Below are 20,082 nucleotides of genomic sequence, written 5' to 3'. Positions count from 1 at the left end.
GAAAGAATATGACATAATGATGTAATTTTAGAGCAGGACCCCCAAACTAAGGCCCATGGCCGACATCTGACCCACGAAGGTATTTTGTGTAACCTGCATTTGTACTTAAAAATATAATAATAATAAAATGCATTTGTATTTGTTTGAAATGTTGTAAATTTGAGTATAATATTCAGTTAAATCAATCCTCTGATTTAGAGGTAGTGGGGACACACAAATATTGGCAAATGATTTTAAACAATCTTAAAAGTAACATTAAACTTAAAGGGACAGTCAAGTAAAATTGTTTTATTGTTTAAAAATATAGATAATCCCTTTATTACCCATTCCCCAGTTTTGTACAGAAAACACAGTTATATTAATGTACTTCTTACCTCTGTGATTACCTTGCATCTAAGCATCTTCTGACAGCCCCCTGATCACATGACTTTTTATTTATTATCTATTGACTTGCATTTAAGCCATCTAGTGCTGTGTTGTGCACAACCCACGGGCGTGAGCACAATGTTATCTATATGGCTCACATGAACTAGCACTCCCTTGTTGTGAAAAGCTAATAAAAATACATGTGATAAGAGGCTGTCTTTAGTGGCTTAAAAACAGACAGAAATTTAGAAGTTTAAAGGTTATAAAGTATATTAAAGGGACACTGAACCCAAATTTTTTCTTTCGTGATTCAGATAGACCATGTAATTTTAAGCAACTTTCTAATTTACTCCTATTATAAAATTTTCTTCATTCTCTTGGTATCTTTATTTGAAATGCAAGAATGTAAGTTTAGATGCCGGCCCATTTTTGGTGAACAACCTGGGATGTTCTTGCTGATTGGTGGTTAAACTCACCAACCAATAAACAAGTGCTGTCAAGCATTCTGAACCAAAAAATAGCTTAGATGCCTTCTTTTTCAAATAAAGATAGCAAGAACTAAGAAAAATTGATAATAGGAGTGAATTAGAAAGTTGCTTAAAATTGCATGCTCTATCTGAATCATGAAAGAAAAAAATTGGGTTCAGTGTCCCTTTAATAACAATGTTGGTTGCGCAAAGCTGAGGAATGGGTAGTTAAGGCAGTGATTTTTAACCTTTTTTTTGCCGTGGCACACTTTTTTACATTAAAAAATCCTGTGGCACACCACCATCCCAAAATTTTTAAAAAATCACACATTGTAGCCTAATACAGCTTATATATATACACATACATACAAACACACACATATTGTATGTATTGTGCTGTTATGCCATGCCTCCTACAAACTACCCCTTCACTGGGAGTAAAAAACAAGCAAAGTTTAAAAAATATGTCACACTGTTGTCAGTCTGCCGTGGCACACCTGAGGATCTCTCACGGCACACTAGTGTGCCACGGCACACTGGTTGAAAAACACTGAGTTAAGGCATTATCTATCTTTTTAAACAATAACAATTTTTTTGTGTTGATTGTCCCTTTAAACAACTCCCACAGACTTACTGGAGGCCAGTAGCACGCCCCACAAGCTTAACAAATGCTTATTTTTCAGTATTGAATCAAATCAAAACCTGTAATACATTTTGAGACACCCTCTTATACATGCAACAAATAATATATGATGTTAAAGAACTATTTTAGTCGACAATTACACACTCTTATTTGTTAGAGCATGACATTTTAAGACTAGCAATCCTGCACCTGTATGTGGTTAATAGTATCTCTCGGGGCCCAGAGCACTGCTGGTCCTAATTGGAAAGTGCCGCTGACCAATCAGCAGCGCTGCTTTCGCATCCCTTTAGAACACAGATTTATAAATCTACATACAATACATGCTATACATTTAATTTAATATAGACAACACTTACCATAATCTTCAAGACCAATTTCCCCAGGACTCCTGTAACCTTCTTCAGGCACATGATGACGACGATGAACGACCTCCTCCTCTGAGAAATCATCATCATCATCATTATCGGTGTTAGTATCAGTTTTATTATCCGAGTCTAAAATATCTAATGCCACTGGTAGATTAATAGTCTCCTCAAACTGGGCTCTAATTGTCTCCGGATTCACTTGAGGTTCAACTTGACTTTCATCTTCATCTCTATCCAATTCACCAGCTTCAAATGGCGACCATCTTGGTTCCTGATATGGTGGTAATGGACTGTCAAATGGCACATATGGCAATGTAGCCTCTTGAGCAGGATTTGTAAACTGGGTTGGAGCCAACTCTGCAGGCTCATTTGGAGGATACTCATCTTCATTGTCATAAAATAACTCTGGATAATCAAGAGTTTCCTCAAGGTCTTCCTCTCTATGTTCCGGGTACCCAGTATGATAGTTTTCCTGTAATACTGAATGATCACTTGTGGGGAAATTATGGAACTTTGCTGGTATGACATTATCTAGCTCGGAAATGCTACCGATGTGAAAAACCCAAACTCCTGGTACCCCAACATTACTTGACCTAGTAAAAAAGAGAAAGATCATTATCAAAATGTATAGAAAACAATATTTGCATATAAAAATTATAATAATAATTACATTATAAATAAATATATAAAAAAACAAAACCTATTATTAAAAATGCTGCTGTTATCTCTGAGAATTATAGTTACATGGCAAAGCTTTTGTGCTTATAAACCTTTTATCCTCCATGATCAGCGCAGTGTAGTTTGATGCGTCTAAACTGGATATATAGAGATGACTGGGAAGGAACAGCCTATCTTCACAGAGCTAAGTCTAATCCAGGGCTCGACAAACCCAGGAGCCTGGTAGCCACTGGCTCCTAGAATTTTACCCCTGGCTCCTAACTTTTTGGGTTATTCTCCATATGTCTATATACAAATCCAACGGTCTGGCTCCTAAAAATATGCCTGGCTCCTAAATATTCTTACTGGCTCCTAATTTTTAAACACATTTGTCAAGCACTGGTCTAATCAGTATTGTTGTCAAGTACCATATTAATCACCTTGTTTGTGTAAAACAGACAAGCTTAAAGTGAAGGTCCATTTTGATGAATTAGTGCCCGTTTTTTTTTTAAATCTTTATTTATAGCCAACAAATGGTACAGTTACAAGTCAATAATCCACCACGCAGGGTGTCGTAAGATAATATGTAGTTGATAAGACAATATGAGATTACAACATGCAACAACAGATTTTTATCAAATACAGTATACCATGTTCATATTTGTATTAAGGTTTATAAAAGGCTGTTATGGATTAGAAAACATTCTCGCATATATATTCACTTGTACCACAATGTTGGGGTTTTAGTTTAAAGTAAACTAACACAACCAAACTAAACCTCTATAAACTAAAAAAATAAAAATAAAACTACAAACTAATACATCTTCCAATGAAATACATGACCCCCTCTAAAAGAAATATGGATGTCCTCGTTAGTTAAGATTGGCCGATCTGTAACAGTGTGCCAGCACCCTGAGAGTAATAAATATTGTCAACCTTAATAGGCCCCACACAGTGAGGACTCAGTTCAGCTGACTTGTTCAGTACATAAGATCACCGTAAAAGACTACACATGCAGGGATATGATTTTAGGTAAGAGTGCTTATATTTAAAGTACTAGGGGTGTTTTTAAGAGAACAAACAAACAAAATATACTGCATGATCTGACGGATTTTGGACCGATATACCAAACCCAATTCTAGTTGGTAAATATTCTGCACAATACCATGCAGTCCAAAGAGTCGTTATATAATGTGGCCATCTCAACACATGCATTCTCCCAAAGTGCCACTCATGTGATAAAAATAGAACATAGCATAACATAGCATACAAATAAAGTATAGACATTTAAGAGCTATATTTTAAGATGCTGTTGTTAAATGAGAGGGCCGATACATATAATGGTGAACTACCTCAGTAACTACTCCTAAATGTTTCCAAAGCTGTTGGTAAAGTAAGTTAAGATGTTCTAAGGAGTAGGCAGGCATTACTTAATTTGCTATATCTGCCAAGATCCTCTCTGTTAAACTTGCAAATTGGCATGTAACATAAAGCAGTTAGTTGTAGTGGCGTATTAATAAAAAGGGTAGACCTGTTGTGTGCAGTGCAGTCAAAGTAGACATTAATAAGATATATAGTGAGTGTTAAGGACACAGCAAGAAAACATTGGTTAAACAATATATACTGCATATTCTGACAGGTTTTGGATTGATATAACAGACCTAATTTCAGTTGGCAAATGTTCTACATAATACTATGCAGTTCAAAGAATCATTATGTAATGTGACCACCTCTACGCATGCATTTTCCCAAAGTGCCATTCATGTGATAAAATATAACATATCATAACATAGCATACAAATAAAGGGTAGGCATGTAAGAGCTATCTTAGCAGTAAGTTGCAGTGGCGTAGCAATAAAAGGGTAAACCTGATGTGTGCAGTGCAGTCAAAGTAAACATTAGTAAGCTATATAATCAATGTTAAATATACAATATTAAAACATTGGTTAAGCAATATAACAGACTGATCATCGAGGTCAACCCAGGCATTGGGCCATAAGTTGTGACAGTATTCTTAATTGACAGAGGCAGTGTGGGAGACATGTCTGATAGAAGTACAACAATCATAATGTTATCAGCTAGAATTTAGTGTTATAGGAAAGCACTAAAATCAAACATACCAAAACTATTAGTCCTCCAAAACAATGTAGTCCCAAAGTGCAGAGCGTTAGCCCAAGGCTTGCAGCTGATAGATTCACTTAGCCCTAGTATAGGAAATGCTGGTAACTGAAAAACAGGAGAAACCCAGACCAATTGCGCGACAGAGCATTAAATAGCCAGAGTCAGAGTGTAGGGATTGAAAAGTTGTGTCCCTTAAGAAGTGTCGACTACCTCCGGGCCAGCTTACACTGTCCTGATGCATAAAGTCACCCCACTCCGCTCCTCGGCAGGACACCCGCATCCATAAAGCTTGAACCACGGCGGCCATCTTTTTCCATCAAGAAGCCCGAAGGATGCCAAACAATGTTCAACACCCCCAGACCCCTCCACGAAGGTATTAGCGCCATCTTAAAAAGACCCGTTGCAGGTGTCAGTAGGTGCCGGTCCACTCGTACTCCTCCGCGCAGACAGTGAGTGTTCATCCAGAGCCCTGGCGGTATGGAGAGCCAATCTACTGCTGATATTGGTAAGTGTGGAAGATTCATGCGTTGCATAGTTGCAGCAGTCTTGTCTCTCAAAGCGGGTTGCAAGCCGAGGTAATTGGCCCCTTTCAGCAAGGAGGATCTCCAGGGGCTTCGAGTTAGCTGTCTGTCGTAACTCGAATCAAGCTGTGTGTCATCTAACCCCACGGTACATGAGGAATCGTGCTTTGACTGTTGGTGGTTAGTTATCAGTGCCTGTGACTTACCGGACACTGAGAGGTAATTTCTGTTAGTTGCCTGAACCTCCTCCTGTAGATTTTTATAGCTCAGGAAAAGACGTTCAAAAATAGGCACAAATGTTGTGATTATTTGCGCGGCAATGTCACTTTCCGGCTCCATTGCTCAGTAACTCCCTACGGAGTATAATCTAGTATAATGCCCTCCGGGGAAGAAGTAGGTAGAATGCTTCTATCTGCCAAGGTTTCCCGGACAGCTTATCTGTCAAGGGAGATGCAGATGGCATAGAAGGATGGCGAAATTCTGCTGTTATGAGAGATTTTCTTCGGAGCTAGAGGAGCTCACCGCCATCTTCCAGAGCCGCCCACCGGAAGTCTAGTGCACGGTTTTTAATAAACCTTTTTAAAGACAAGGGCACTTTAATTCATCAAAATTGACATTTCACCGTTTTCTTCAAAAACTTACCTTTTTATCCTGGCAAGCCGCTCCAGCACTTCCTCCGACCATCACAAGCTGTCTTTGCAGGTCCAAAATGACAAATCCGGCTTCTTCCAATCACAGCGTTGCATCAGGGCAAGATTCCCCCGGGGGGGGGGGGGGGGAGCTGTGATTGGAGGAAGCCCGATTTGTCATTTCTGACGTCTGCAGAGGCTTCCAACGGACGGGGGAATCGCTGGAGCGGCATTCAGGATTAAAAAGTTTTTTAAGAAAACAGTGAAATCTCAATTTTGATGAATTAAAGTGCCCTTGTTTTTAATAGGTTTATTAAAAACTGGGCACTAATTAATCAAAATGGACCTTCACTTTAACACCCACACATAGACAGTATGGGCTAAATTTATGGAAGTGATGGATAATTTTCCCCTTTATAAAAACAGATCTGGAATGTTAAAGATATTTTAGATGGAGTTTAATTCATCAGTTGTAATAAAGTTGCCCTATAACGTATTTTTTTATATAGATATGACATTCAAATACCCCGCGCTCCATCACTCACTTCAAAACTAAATTTTTTTTGTGATCTAACGGTGTGAAGTGTTGTCAAATCAGCGCTCTAGCTACAACAAATGGCGCCCAAAGGGGAGAGGGCTTTAATTAACGGAAGCACTTACTGGTAAAGGTTCTTCACAGACTGTTCAGTGTTGGTTAAACTGTAAAAGAGGCCTTCCCTCTTTAGGGACTCCGATTCCCCTCTACTGAAGCCAACCCTAGCAGGAAGTTCAATGTGGACATTGTAAGATTCTTTAGGGCGTGTTCCAAAAAACTGTAGTCCATCCTCAGGGTAAATGAATACAGCATAGGCATCTGACTCATCGTATGCTATCACAGCCTGGAAAGTGTTCAACTGCAGGACAAAAGGAAAGCACAAATAAGTACACTGTAGAGCTGTATGATTGAATGGTACCTTTAGATGATTTAAACACATTTTCCCTGATACTCTTGTCAGATATGTTGTGTTTCAATAACATTGACTGTCATTATGAGCCTTCTAAATTTGCAAAATTAGCTTTTTAGTTAAAGGGACACTAAACCCACATTTTTTCTTTCGTGAATCAGATAGATCATGCAATTTTAAGCAGCTTTCTAATATACTCATGTTATCAATTTTTTTCCGTTCTCTTGCTATCTTTATTTGAAAAAGCAGCCATCTAAGCTTAGGAGCCAGCCCATTTCCTGCTTTTTCAAATAAAGATAGCAAGAGAACGAAGATTTTTTTAGCAGCAGTAAATTAGAACGTTGCTTAAAATTGTATGCTCTATCTGAATCATTTAAGAAAAAAAATGGGTTTAGTATCCCCTTAAAGTATCTTTATCTCAATTAGCATAAAAACAAAGTTATTATTTCATTTTTTATATAAAATTCAACAAAACACATATAGGACCTCAAAGCAAAGAGGAAAGGGACAGCTTATTTCTGACATTCAGCCCCCTCTTTAATCCTATTTAGAAAAATAACTATTTCAATTACAATGAATTCTCTGACAAGGGTCATTCAGTGTCAAAGAAAATGACTTGAAGGGTTGCAGCAGGAAGCTAAATACGAGGATCAAGTGTATCCATCAACATTTAAGGGCCATTATAGTGTGGAAATGATATGCTCTGATCCATTTGAGCATCTAATTTTAACACTAGCAATGCTGTAATACTATGTGTTCAACTCCCGCAAAGGGGTTAAATACATGTTTAAAGTCCCGCACAGGACCAGCAGACTACAGTAATGAAGCGGAAACTGCTGCTGATCCAATCAGCATGGTTAGTTGTACGACTGCTCAGGACCTGCTTTCCCTTGCATGTGATCATCCCCTTTGTGGGAATTAAACACATAGCATTATAGCATCGCTAGTGCTGAAATGACATGATTTAACAGATTAGAGCATATAAATGTAATACTATAATGGCCCTTTAAAAGCTCTATTTTTGTTGGAGTGAGGAGGAAAATACATGGCTTCAAGCAATATTGACAAAACAACAGTACATCACTGAAGATGTAGCCACCAATCAGCAAGCACTATCTAGGGTTCTGAACAGAAAATGGGCTGGCTCGTAAGCTTACATTCCTGCTTTTTCAAATGAAGATACCAAGAGAACAAAGAAAAATTGATAATAGAAGTAAATTAGAAAGTTTCTTAAAATTGTATGTTCTATCTGACGCATGAAATAATTTAGGTTCAGTACCCCTTTAAAGCCAATTAGTGAAAGATATGTAATAGGATTAGAGTTGAGTAAGCAGGGTGCTTTTCATGTTCTGAGAATTAGAAATTGCTCAATTTTCAGAGCTAAATCTTGATTAAAGGGACACTAAAATTATTTTTCAAAAAGATAGATAACACCTTTACTACCCATTCCTCAGCTTTGCACAAACAACATTGTTATATTAATATACTTTATAACATTTAAACCTCGAAATTTCTGTCTGTTTCTAAGCCACTACAGACAGCCTCTTATTACATGTTTTTTTATTAGCTTTTCACAACAGGAGACTCCTAGTTCATGTGGGCCATTTAGATAACATTGTGTTCATGCCCAAGGAGTTATTTAAGAGTTAGCACAACACAGTACTAAATGCAAGTCAATAGATAATAATAAAAATTCATATAATCAGGGGGCTGTCTGAAGATGCTTAGATACAAGGTAATCACACAGGTAAAAAATATATTAATATAACTGTTGGTTATGCAAAACTGGGGAATGGGTAATAAAGGGATTATCTATCTTTTAAAACAATAACAATTATATTGTAAACTGTCCATTTAAATATATGTAATGAAAATATATTGCAAAGTTGTTGCATTATACCTAACTAAACATTTCATATAAATATCTAAAGGTGTACACTATCCCTTTAAATGGTTCACAAAATGTTTTACAAATATTGAGAGCATTGAGAGACAGCACTGCTAATAATAATTGTTACTATCTAGAGGAAATGAAATGTATAGGATCTCTGTACATATTGTAACTAGCACCAAATAGGTTGTTACCTTCACCTTTTCAAATTACTACAATACAGAATGTTGAAGCTTTAGCTTTAAAGGGATAGTCTAGTCGAAATTAAACTTTCATAACTTTTATGACTCAGACAGAGCACACAATTTTAAGCAACTTTCTAATTTACTCCTATAATCATTTTTTCTTCGCTCTCTTGATATCTTTATTTGAAAAAGCAGAAATGTAAGCTACATTTAGACACCAATCAGCAAGCGCTACCCAGGTGCTGAACTAAAAATAAGCCTGCTCCTAAGCTTACATTCTTGCTTTTTCAAATAAAGATATTAAGAGAACGAAGAAAAGTTGATAATAGGAGTAAATTAGAAAGTTACTTAAACTTGATGCTCTATCTGAATCATGAATGTTTAATTTTGACTAGACTGTTCCTTTAAAAAAAAGAAGTTGTCTCTGTGGTATCAAGGGGAGGGGGGATGTGTTTGTGAAAAAAAATGTTTGTGGTTTTGGGAGTCATGGTGGGAGAAAAACATACGGATAACTAGTTAATGTGAGGTAATATGACGGTGGTGATACAGGTTTTAGGGCAGTGCAGGGAGCTTTGTAAACTTCCTCCACTGATATTCATTTAAATAATTAAAGGAAAACCAAAATGTTTTCTTTCATGGTAGATAGATCATACACATTTAAGCAATGTCAGTCACTTGGTATCATTTGTTGAAGAAGCAGCAATGTACATTGAGTGAGCCAATGACAAGAGGAATATATGTGCAGCCACCAATAAGTAGCAAGGTTCCAGTAGCGCATTGCTGCTCCCAAGACTGCCTAGGTATTCTTTTCAGCAAAAGGATACCAAGAGAAGGAAGCAATTTTCAGAATTAGAATTTTTTTTCATGCATCTTTAGGTAATTTGGGGTTTGCAGGTGTGTGTAATTACCATATGATTTTAGGTGTTTTTGAAGCCTTTTAAAATTATCCAGTAATCTGGAAAAGTTTTTTGCCAATAAATTGGAGGTTATGACAAAAACATGGTTCCCTCCATTAAGATTTTGTGGGGGTGAATAGGGGTACTTTTGTTAGTTTGGTCCACAGCCATTTCATCGGTGCTCACATTTGTGCATGAGAGCTATAAAAAATAGTATAGCATAATAAAGTATTTGACTGCATGAAAAATTTGTGATTTAATAAATAGGAAACAAATTTATCTCCAGGTCCACATTCAGCAACTATATAGCTGTATTTTGCACACAACATTCCAATTACATAAAAAAGCCAACATTCCATTGTGAGACTAGAAGGCCAGAGCCTAAATCATATTTTATGATGCACAAATTATTAATTTTAAAAAAGGTTAATTTAAATTCATAATACAGGTAGAAAACCCTTTATCCAAAATGCTTGGGGCTGAAAAAGGTTTGGATTTAAGAATATTTTGTTTTTTGGAATAGTTGTATATTTACATTTGTAAAAGGGGACAGCTTGGAGAAGGGATGGGGCAAAGTCTAAATAACAAGATCTAATGTCATTTAGGCAATATTTACATGTCATAATACAGCTTATACATGCAGCCTAAAGGAAGATTTATATTGTTTTTTAATACTTTTGTATTTGTAGTAGCATCAAAAAGATAGTACAGTACTGTGATCAGAAAGGTATATAGACTATTATTTGCATATAAGAACACAAAAAATAAACCAAAACCACAGACAGAGAAGATTGTGACTCACAGGCAGGGGAAAAAGTAATTTTTTATTAAAAAAAAACAAAAAACGTTTTAAATATGAATTTAAAACTTTGGATTTCAGAATAAGTTTGGATTTTGGAATTCCGGATTTGGGGTTTTGTACCTGTAAAAATTGGGCCTCTGTGCTGTCTGTAAGTTAGATAAACCTGATAGAATAGGTGCCCGCAAGAGACTGCATATTCAGGCTTCTCTACAATGTATTACTATAGGAAATGCTCACTTTTCAGGTGTTATAAGACATCTTAACATATTATAATGACATTTGATATACAACAGCCTGCTAGATAATCTGCTACAAAGGTCTTATCTTCTTAGCTATAAACAGTAATTATGATGATGTTTTATCTCAAATTTTTGAGATAACAAATAAAGAACACATTTGTAACACACATATAAAATGAACTGAAGTGTTAATAAATAATAAGCTGTTTAATTGCTGCATATAAATCTATACAATGCACAGAGGTTGCACTCAAAGGAATGTTTTAAAAATACACTCAAGAAATGTATTTATTTTTATATTTGAAATCCTACCTTTTAGCACATAGCTGGCCAGCTTCCTTCAAAGGCAATTTGTTTTTGTCCCGATGAAGCGGGCGGTACAGCCAATGAGAAGACACACTGCCTGCAATTTAAGCATGCTCCTGAGTCTATGCAAAGCAAAAGGGGAATCCCTTACCTTATCCTTCTATGAAGAGAGTGGCCAGATAGGGGATAACAGATAAGATTTTAGCAATAAAAAAATAAAAATTTTAGAGGTCCTAGGGTAACTAAAAAGGATACAAGTGTCAAAACTCTTAGTCCTAATATAGGACTAAGGACTTAAAGGGACACTAAACCGAAATGTTTTCATGATTCTGATAGAGCATGCAATTTTAAGCAACTTTCTAATTTACTCCTATTAATAAATTCTCTTCATTCTCTTGCTATCTTTATTTGAAAAGCAAGAATGTAAGCTTAGGAGCCGGCCCATTTTTGGTTCAGCACCTGGGTAAAGCTTGCAGATTGGTGGCTAAATGTAGCCACCAATCAGCAAGTGCTATCCAGGGTGCTGAATCAAATGCATCACTATTTTAAATAGAAGCATTTTTGCAATGATACTTTATTAGCAAAAATGCTTCTAGTAAAACTTATTACTGTTTTTCTGTGGCATACGCCTGTGCACCTGTGAAGACTTAATTTGTCTCATACAAGCCACCACCGTTTGAATACTGGCGCACAGCCCTCACAGGATATGTGCGTATGTCACTGAAAAACAGTAACAACTTTTATTAGAAGCATTTTTGCTAATGGAAGTATATTGCAAAAATACTTCAATTTCACATTAAAATACTCCCATGCACATTTCAATTTTGTCCTTTCTATCCCTTTAATGCCTGATTGGTTATTATAAGTTTTTAGTTAAAGGGACAGTCTACAATAGAATTTTTATTGTTTTAAAAGATAGATAATCCCTTTATTACCCATTTCCCAGTTTTGCATAACCAACACAGTTATAATAATATACTTTTAACCTCTGTGATTATCTTGTATCTAAGCCTCTGCAAACTGCCCCTTTATTTCAGTTCTTTTGACAGACTTGCAGTTTAGCCAATCAGTGCTTGCTCCCAGATAACTTCACGTGCACGAGCACAGTGTTATCTATATGAAATACGTGAACTAACACCCTCTAGTGATGAAAAACTGTTAAAATGCATTCTGAAAAGAGGTGGCCTTCAAGGTCTTATAAATTAGCATATGAACCTCCTAGGTTAAGCTTTCAACTAAGAATACCAAGAGAACAAAGCAAAATTGGTGATAAAAGTAAATTGGAAAATTGTTTAAAATTACATGCTCTATCTGAATCATGAAAGTTTATTTTGGCCTAGACTGTCCCTTTAAATATTTAACCAAAGGGGGCGGAGTTAGCTGCCAAGCAGGGAAGACGTCTCTGGAGAGAGCTCTCTGCTATAACTTGAATTATTATATGATTTAAGCTTAACATATAAAAAATTTTAACGCAAACACAGAGGATCAAGTAGGGTTAAAGACTACTGGAGACATACAGCATAAAGAGACAGCCAAGACATCGCACTTATCTCCTTTTACCACCCTGCAACGGAGAGAACTGTCCCTGAGACCTAATTCTTTAAGAACCGGTGTGTACAACGGAATTACCCCTGCATGGAGAACGATCAACCCTCTGTTGCCTAACTCCGGAGGGTCGAGGCACCACACCGGAGTCACCTAAACACTTCTGCAGGAGAATAACGGACTTCTGCCGTGGTCGGGGCCTGTAACACTGCAGCCCCACATTGCTAAACGGAGGCGCCATTAACCTGACCACTCAATCTACACCCCTGCCTTTGTCGGAGCCTACCGGACCTGTTCCAGACCTGGAGCTACATTTTTGGGGAACGGAATCTCAGGTAACGGCAGAGGTCTCCTCTTTACATAACGCAAACACTTCTGGACACAAAACATCCGCCATATCTATTCCCTCCACACCGCACTTATTGATATACTTACCTCTAACAGCAAGCCAACAACCCCGTGGGGTTCCGCCTCATCGGCAATCCCCCTAGATCAGAGCACTGCAAGAGGTTAAAAGATGGGAAGACCCGAGCTGGGGAATTGCACTGTTGTCTGAGCCACGTGGGGAGAGGGCCAAGGGCGCGAACAGACGCCATCTTAGAGACACCCCTGTACACTTCTTCCCTGTTTAAAAAAATATATATTGCTGAGAAAAACCAGCCCATTAGTGCACACAACGGTTGATGACACCGGGGGAGCAAGCTAATAGATTCCTGTGGCTTTAAATTAGGAAAGGCAATATATGGACTGTGACAAGCTAGCCGCATGATTCTCACTCTTTACATTAAGCGCACAAATTAGAGACATCTCCCTTCTGCTTGTTGGATCCCACAACCTTTATATATTATTATAAAAAGATATTGTAGTGCACTTTAAGACAGAACCACAATAAGGGAAATAACTTATATTAAACTACAAACAGACGCAGCAACTGGAGAACGGAGTGTAACTTTCACTGTGCATATACAAGATCTATCTGCAGAGGTTTTGGGGCTCTTGAACGCTAGAGACTATCTATACCTACCCCAGAAAGCCACCTGACAGTTTGCTTTGTACTGCTTGATCTCAGATCTGAGGACACACTCCCCCCCCCCTTTCCTGCCGCCCCAGCGGACGGTGGGTCATACCCCATTTTCCCTTCCCGTGATCGCCTTGTGAAGGCAACTTCCCTGGGGAGAGTGTGTGGGAATTTGGTCTACCTACTGGCCCGAACCCTGATAAAGAGCCATACAAATAAGAGGTGATTGCTGGAGGAGAGTCCTAAATACAGCTGTACAGTCCAACCTGGCAATATGTAATTGACGAACACAAAGTGAGGGGACAAATGTCTCTTCATATACTACAAAAGAGCCTTAGCAGAACCATGCCTGTTGTGGAAGAGAAGAAGTTTCAATAGCACATACCTCACTAATATTTGAAATTACCTCAAACCCTCTGAATTAAACATCCCACATGGGGGAGTAGAGGGGAGGAAATATAGTTTACCCTCCATAGCCTCAATAACCTGTGAAATAATGACTACAAGAAGAGGAGGGAAAGGGGAGAAGATAGCAAACCCAAGCACGCCCTCTACGGTGTCCTCCTTTTTCAAAGCCTCTCAACCATCCAAAACCATCAAAGACATGGCAGAGGGAGATGACACTATTCAACCCTCACCTCCAACCACTGTCAACCAACCCCCTATTACAAAAGCAGACCTACAACACCTGGTATCCAAGAAGGATCTGACGGACAACTTTGAGAAATTATGGCAGAAGATAGACTCCATCCACATGTCAGTGACATCAACTCTTGCTGAAATTAAATCTGATCTTACTGATATGGGTAATAGAATTGACATTCTGGAAGACCAGAAGGATGCAATGGTGGAGAATGTAGATGAGATAACACAAACAGTGTCTGACCAACAACAGCTTCTCCAGGAAATACAAGACAAAATGGAGGACTTAGAGAACAGGAGCAGGCGGAATAATGTCAGATTAAAGGGAATCCCAGAGGATGTAGCATCTAAGGACATTCCAGCATATATTGCGCAACTTTTCAGTCAAATAACAGGGTCTGCTCCTGATTATACATTTCATGTGGAAAGGGCTCATAGAGCTCTTAAAGCCAAAGCCAAAAATGGTATTCCCCCAAGGGATGTGATAGTTAAATTGACCTTCTTTCCTGATAAAGAGAAGATACTGCAAGCCTCCAGAAAGAACCCAACCTTTAAGTTTCAGGGCAATGTAGTGCAGTTCTTTCAGGACTTGAGTCTACGGACCTTACAACGGAGAAGTTCACTGAAACCATTAACTACTATTCTCCGCAAACAACAAATCCCCTATAGATGGGGATTTCCCTTTGTCCTAAGTATCCTCAAAGACTCCAAAACCATTAACATCAAAAACCAGGAGGATATTCCAGAGGTGTGCACTATATTGGGCTTGGAACCCCCAGATCTCCCGACTCCCCCAGAACAACACTCACCAACCCCACGGAGAGATAAATCCACAGGCTCCATCACCCAGAAGACCTGGCAAAAGGTCAGCTACAAGAAGCAAAAAATGAGCGAAGCCAGAGATGAGCTGACGTGAATATTCCCCTTTTTCTTCTTTTTTCTTCACTGGACTTTTTGATCTCCCTCTCCTTTCTTTTGGATACGTCCTCCCATAATTATAAGGTTTGAGGACATCACCAGGACTTTTCCGAGGTATGATGACTTACTCCCCCCACTTGCTTTTTTCTTTTTTCTTTTCCTTTCATACATAACTGTTTATGTGGGGGGAATTACCCCCGATACTTAGCTGAACTGGTCACCCTAGATACCATGCCGCTGGCAGATGACCTTCTTAATATCACTGGAAGGGAATGACCAGGAAATGAGTACATTCTGCGGCAAGGCTCACTACATTGACATTTAAAAGGGACAAAAAGTTGTCCCCCAATACTTAAGTTTAAGTGGAAATCACTTGTTTGTTAAAATGTTTTCAGGCATTGTTGAGTTGTCCCCTTAGTGGGGACCGATTAACGGTTAATTGTTTGACAATATGTTGTTTGTTCCCTGTTTTTTTCTTCCTCCCCCCCCCCTCTCAGCGATCCCTCCAAGACAAAGGCTCCCAAGAAGCAACACACCGTGTCATCTCGAGATCTCCAGGGTAAGTTGACTCACTACGTGAGTGACATACTTATAATACACATGATACACTTAGAATTGCAGACCACCACGTATGCCTATGAATAGTAAAATTAGACTGGTATCCCATAATGTTCGAGGCCTAAATACTGACATCAAACGAAGACTTGCAATGAATCAATATAGGACCTTAAACGCTAACCTGGTGTTCTTACAGGAAACACATTTCCTTAAGAATAATTTGCCTAAGTATTGGACCAAGCAGTTTAGTACACATTATCATGCCACTGCGCCCAATAAAACCCGCGGGGTATCCATTTTAATTCACTCCTCAATCGGATTTTCTCACATTAGCACACTGGCAGATCCTGAAGGTAGATATTTGATACTAAGAGGACGCATCCACGACTCTGAGATAACCCTATGTAACGTTTACGCCCCCAATGATAACCAACATGACTTTTTTGCCCACATTGCTCACTTACTGACAGAATGGTCACAAACTAAAATTATCCTAGCGGGGGATTTTAATATAACCATGACTCCAATCCAACCCTCTCAGCACAAACACCTAACTCCGAAACACCATAGACATAATCGCATTGTTAAAGCAATCCAAGAATCATTTGTACCACACACGCTCTTGGACACATGGCACACGCTTTATGGGTCAACTACAGACACCACCTTTTACTCTGCTGCACACAACTCATACATTAGGCTTGACTACATATACCTGAGCCAGATATTACAACCCTTGCTATGCAGTTCAAGTATACACGCTTGTGTTTGGTCGGACCACTCTATAATTTCACTTGACCTGGAGGGCCTAAGGGACACTAACAGACGTAGGACTTGGACATATGATAGCACTCTTTTAAAATCAGATCAAGATCATAAGGCTATATTACAAGCTATGACTGAATTCTGAGTGATCAACACCGACTCAACCACGAATCCAATTTATTCATGGGCAGCACATAAAGCAGTGGTGAGGGGACTATTAATTCAACTGAAGGCTAGGATTAACCACAAATACAGAATCCACACAGAACAGCTTCATAAAGATATTGAAAATCTAGAGAGACAGCACAAACTAACTAAGAGCCCAGAGTTATTACGAACACTTCAGGATAAAAAACAATCACTAGCGACAATGTTAAACTCGCAAGCAGTTAGGGCAGCTCAACGACTCAAATCACACTACTTCATATTTGCGAATAAGCCAGACAGATTCATGGCCCATAAGATCAGGGAGAGATGTAGAGCGTCGGCTATAATGTCGATAGAAACGGAGAGGGGAGACCAGACATCCCATCCCCAAGAAATAGTTAACACTTTCGCAAATTTTTACAGCAAACTCTATGATGGAAAAAAGGTGATTCATAACTCAGAGACAATGTCCCAGACAAGACGATTCTTAGGTGACTGTAAATTGACCTCACTCACGACGGAACAGAGAGACAGCCTTAATGCCCCGATAACTATAGAGGAGATTTCAAAAGCCATTAAAGACCTGAAACCAGGAAAGGCGGCGGGCCCCGATGGGTTCCCGGGGGAATATTATAAACTATTCAAAAGCACATTGATCCCCCATTTGACTAAATTTTGTAATTTCATCATGGAAGGCAACCCCATCCCTCAGGAATTATTAGATGCAAAGATAGTAGTGATCCCTAAACCAGACAAAAACCATAAGAAATGTCAAAACTATAGACCTATCTCTCTAATCAACCAGGACCTTAAGATTTTTACTAAGGTCCTAGCCAACCGCCTCAAACCAATTATGCCACATTTGATCCACCCCGACCAGGTGGGGTTTATACAGAATAGGGAGGCCCCGGACAATATAAGGCGAGTAATCAATTTGATCCATCACTTAGAGAGCACACAAACGCCTTCTCTGGTCCTCTCGCTGGATGCGGAGAAGGCGTTTGACAGAATAGACTGGAAATACATGCTAGGGGTAATGGCAGAGATGGGTTTTACTGAAACATTTATGACTGCTTTACGAGCAATTTACTCAAAACCACAAGCCCAAGTAACTGCGGGAGGCTATAGGTCAAATCTCTTCCCCATACTAAACGGGACCAGACAGGGATGCCCTCTATCACCCTTGCTCTTTGCTCTCTGTATTGAGCCACTAGCGGCCAAAATCCGAGCACACCCAGACATAGCAGGTATTCAGGTGGCCCAAACCGAATACAAAATATCATTATTTGCGGACGACATACTACTCACCATTACTAAACCACTTCTATCACTCCCTAACTTAAACAAGACACTGACCGAATTCTCACAGATATCGGGATACAAAATAAATATGGAAAAAAGCGAACTTCTCCCGGTGGCCATCCCCTCGCATACACGGAAAATAATTGAACTTAACTTTGAGTTTCGCTGGGTCTCTAAAACACTCAAATACTTAGGCATTAATCTTCCAGCTCAGATGCACCTCCTATATAAATATAACTACTCCCCATTGCTTAATCAGTTCAGGAGAGACCTCCTAAGGTGGCGAGCGTGTGGTTTTTCTTGGATGGGGAGGGTAGCACTAATTAAAATGAACTTGTTACCACGGATTCTGTATCTTTTCAGAGCCCTCCCCATCAGGTTGATCAAAGCAGACATTGTTAAAATGCAGACTGACATATTAGCTTTTATAAGAGGACCGAAATCGGCTAGAATAGCGAAACAGGTGATAAGCAGAAGCAGAGCTATAGGGGGAGATGGGGGCCCCGGACCTTTTTGTATACTATAGGGCCGCTAGATTGGCTCAAGACTCCTGCCTCATGAGGAGATCAGAAGAAGCTACTTGGGTATTTTTAGAGATGGAGCTGGGAGGATGGGAAGAGAGAGACTCAATCTTCTGGGACACACACCCTGGTCATCCAAAGAAACTACACACTCAAGCATACACTACGGACCTGACTACAAAGTCCTGGACTCAAATGCGTAGGAGAGCAGACTTGTTCCCTGTATACTCTCTGTTGACCCCAATCAGAACCTTTTTGACAGGCGATTCCCGTAGATTGGTTGCTAAGTGGGAGAATAAGGGACTCTATAGGGTGGCAGATGTGGTGGGGGGGGGGGCAATTACTTCACACAGATACAGGAAAAACTTGAACCTATAAAACTCCACTGGTACCTTTATCTCCAATTACGTTCCTCCCTACATACTTTCCTTAAAAACCCGATAAATGGGAAACTCACAGTATTAGAAAGCTGTGGCGCAAGCTTAGCTAGAACTAAACAGAACATTTATAGAATATACATAGCACTACAGACACCCCCGGACAGGACTAAATCTTCGGTAATAAAGGCATGGGAGAAAGATCTAAACATATCTAAAGGGATTTCGGAATGGGAAGAACTGATCCAGGGGGCCGATAGGGGATTAATTAGCATGGATTTAAAAGAAAATGTTATGAAGACTGTATTTAGATGGTATCTCACACCAGTGAGGACAGCCCATATGCAAATAAACAGCAGTAATTTATGCTATAGGGGATGTGGAGAGATAGGGTCATATAGGCATATGTGGTGGGACTGTAGGGATATACAGAGGATCTGGCAGAAGCTTTCCGCCCTTCTTAGCCAACTTCTGGAGGAAGAGTTCCTCCTTACTATACAGCAGGCATTACTACACGAACACATAGATAAATTCCATAAACACATTAACACGTTCATAAGAATACTATGTACAGTGACAAGAGTCTGCATAGCGAAATATTGGAAGGTAGGCTCCCCCACATGGTCAGAAATATATAACAAAATTTCCTACACTTATATCATGCATGAATACGCAGTAGACACCTTAAATAACAGAGCCTCATTCCAGAAAATATGGTTCTACTGGATCAGTAATTCGGTTTTGTCTAGGAGAGAAGCTGAGACTCCACCTGTATCTTGAGAATTGACACTTAATACAACTTAGAGACCACGGAGGATCGCTGGGAGTGGGAATAATGTCTGCTCCCCTCCGTCCCCCCCCCTTACTCCCCCCCTCTTCCTCCCCCCACCCATATTTGCTCTATACAGAGCTGGATTTATATGATCATCACTAGAGATAAGAATCATTGGCTATACTTTATCTTTGATGTTCTTTTCTTTTTCTCTAATTTGTTCTTTTTTACTGATTAAGAGGTTCACAGAGTGATAAATGTGATAAAATGTTTCTAGATATAGACAACTAATGTATAAAACGAGAAAATAGATTTATTTAGCACAGTCCTGTCTACAGAACAAAACATCCACTGGCAATATGAAGAGTATTGAAACACATAGGAGGAACTGAAGATTTACCAGATATGCTCATATTATTGTATGTTGATGTTATCAAAATTACTTTTGAACCCTTTTTGTACTGAATATGATCAAAACCTTTCTT

General features: G+C 39.0%; 1 protein-coding gene across 1 annotated transcript in view; it reads right to left on the bottom strand.

Annotated features, from left to right (window-relative positions):
- NID2 (nidogen 2) overlaps window positions 1-20,082 on the bottom strand; it is a 109,951-nt gene that overhangs the window by 69,100 nt on the left and 20,769 nt on the right. Inside the window, exons 3-4 of the mRNA XM_053697620.1 lie at window positions 6,430-6,662; window positions 1,833-2,434 (exon numbers count right to left, since the gene is read on the bottom strand). Coding sequence (XP_053553595.1) covers window positions 1,833-2,434; window positions 6,430-6,662 — 835 coding nt within the window. The remainder of the gene's footprint in view (window positions 1-1,832; window positions 2,435-6,429; window positions 6,663-20,082) is intronic.

Source organism: Bombina bombina, chromosome 1 (assembly GCF_027579735.1).
Source record: "Bombina bombina isolate aBomBom1 chromosome 1, aBomBom1.pri, whole genome shotgun sequence".
NCBI classification, from domain to species: Eukaryota; Metazoa; Chordata; class Amphibia; order Anura; family Bombinatoridae; genus Bombina; species Bombina bombina.
The sequence above is the reverse complement of the archived record's forward strand: the minus strand, read 5'-3'. Positions and strand labels throughout refer to the sequence as shown.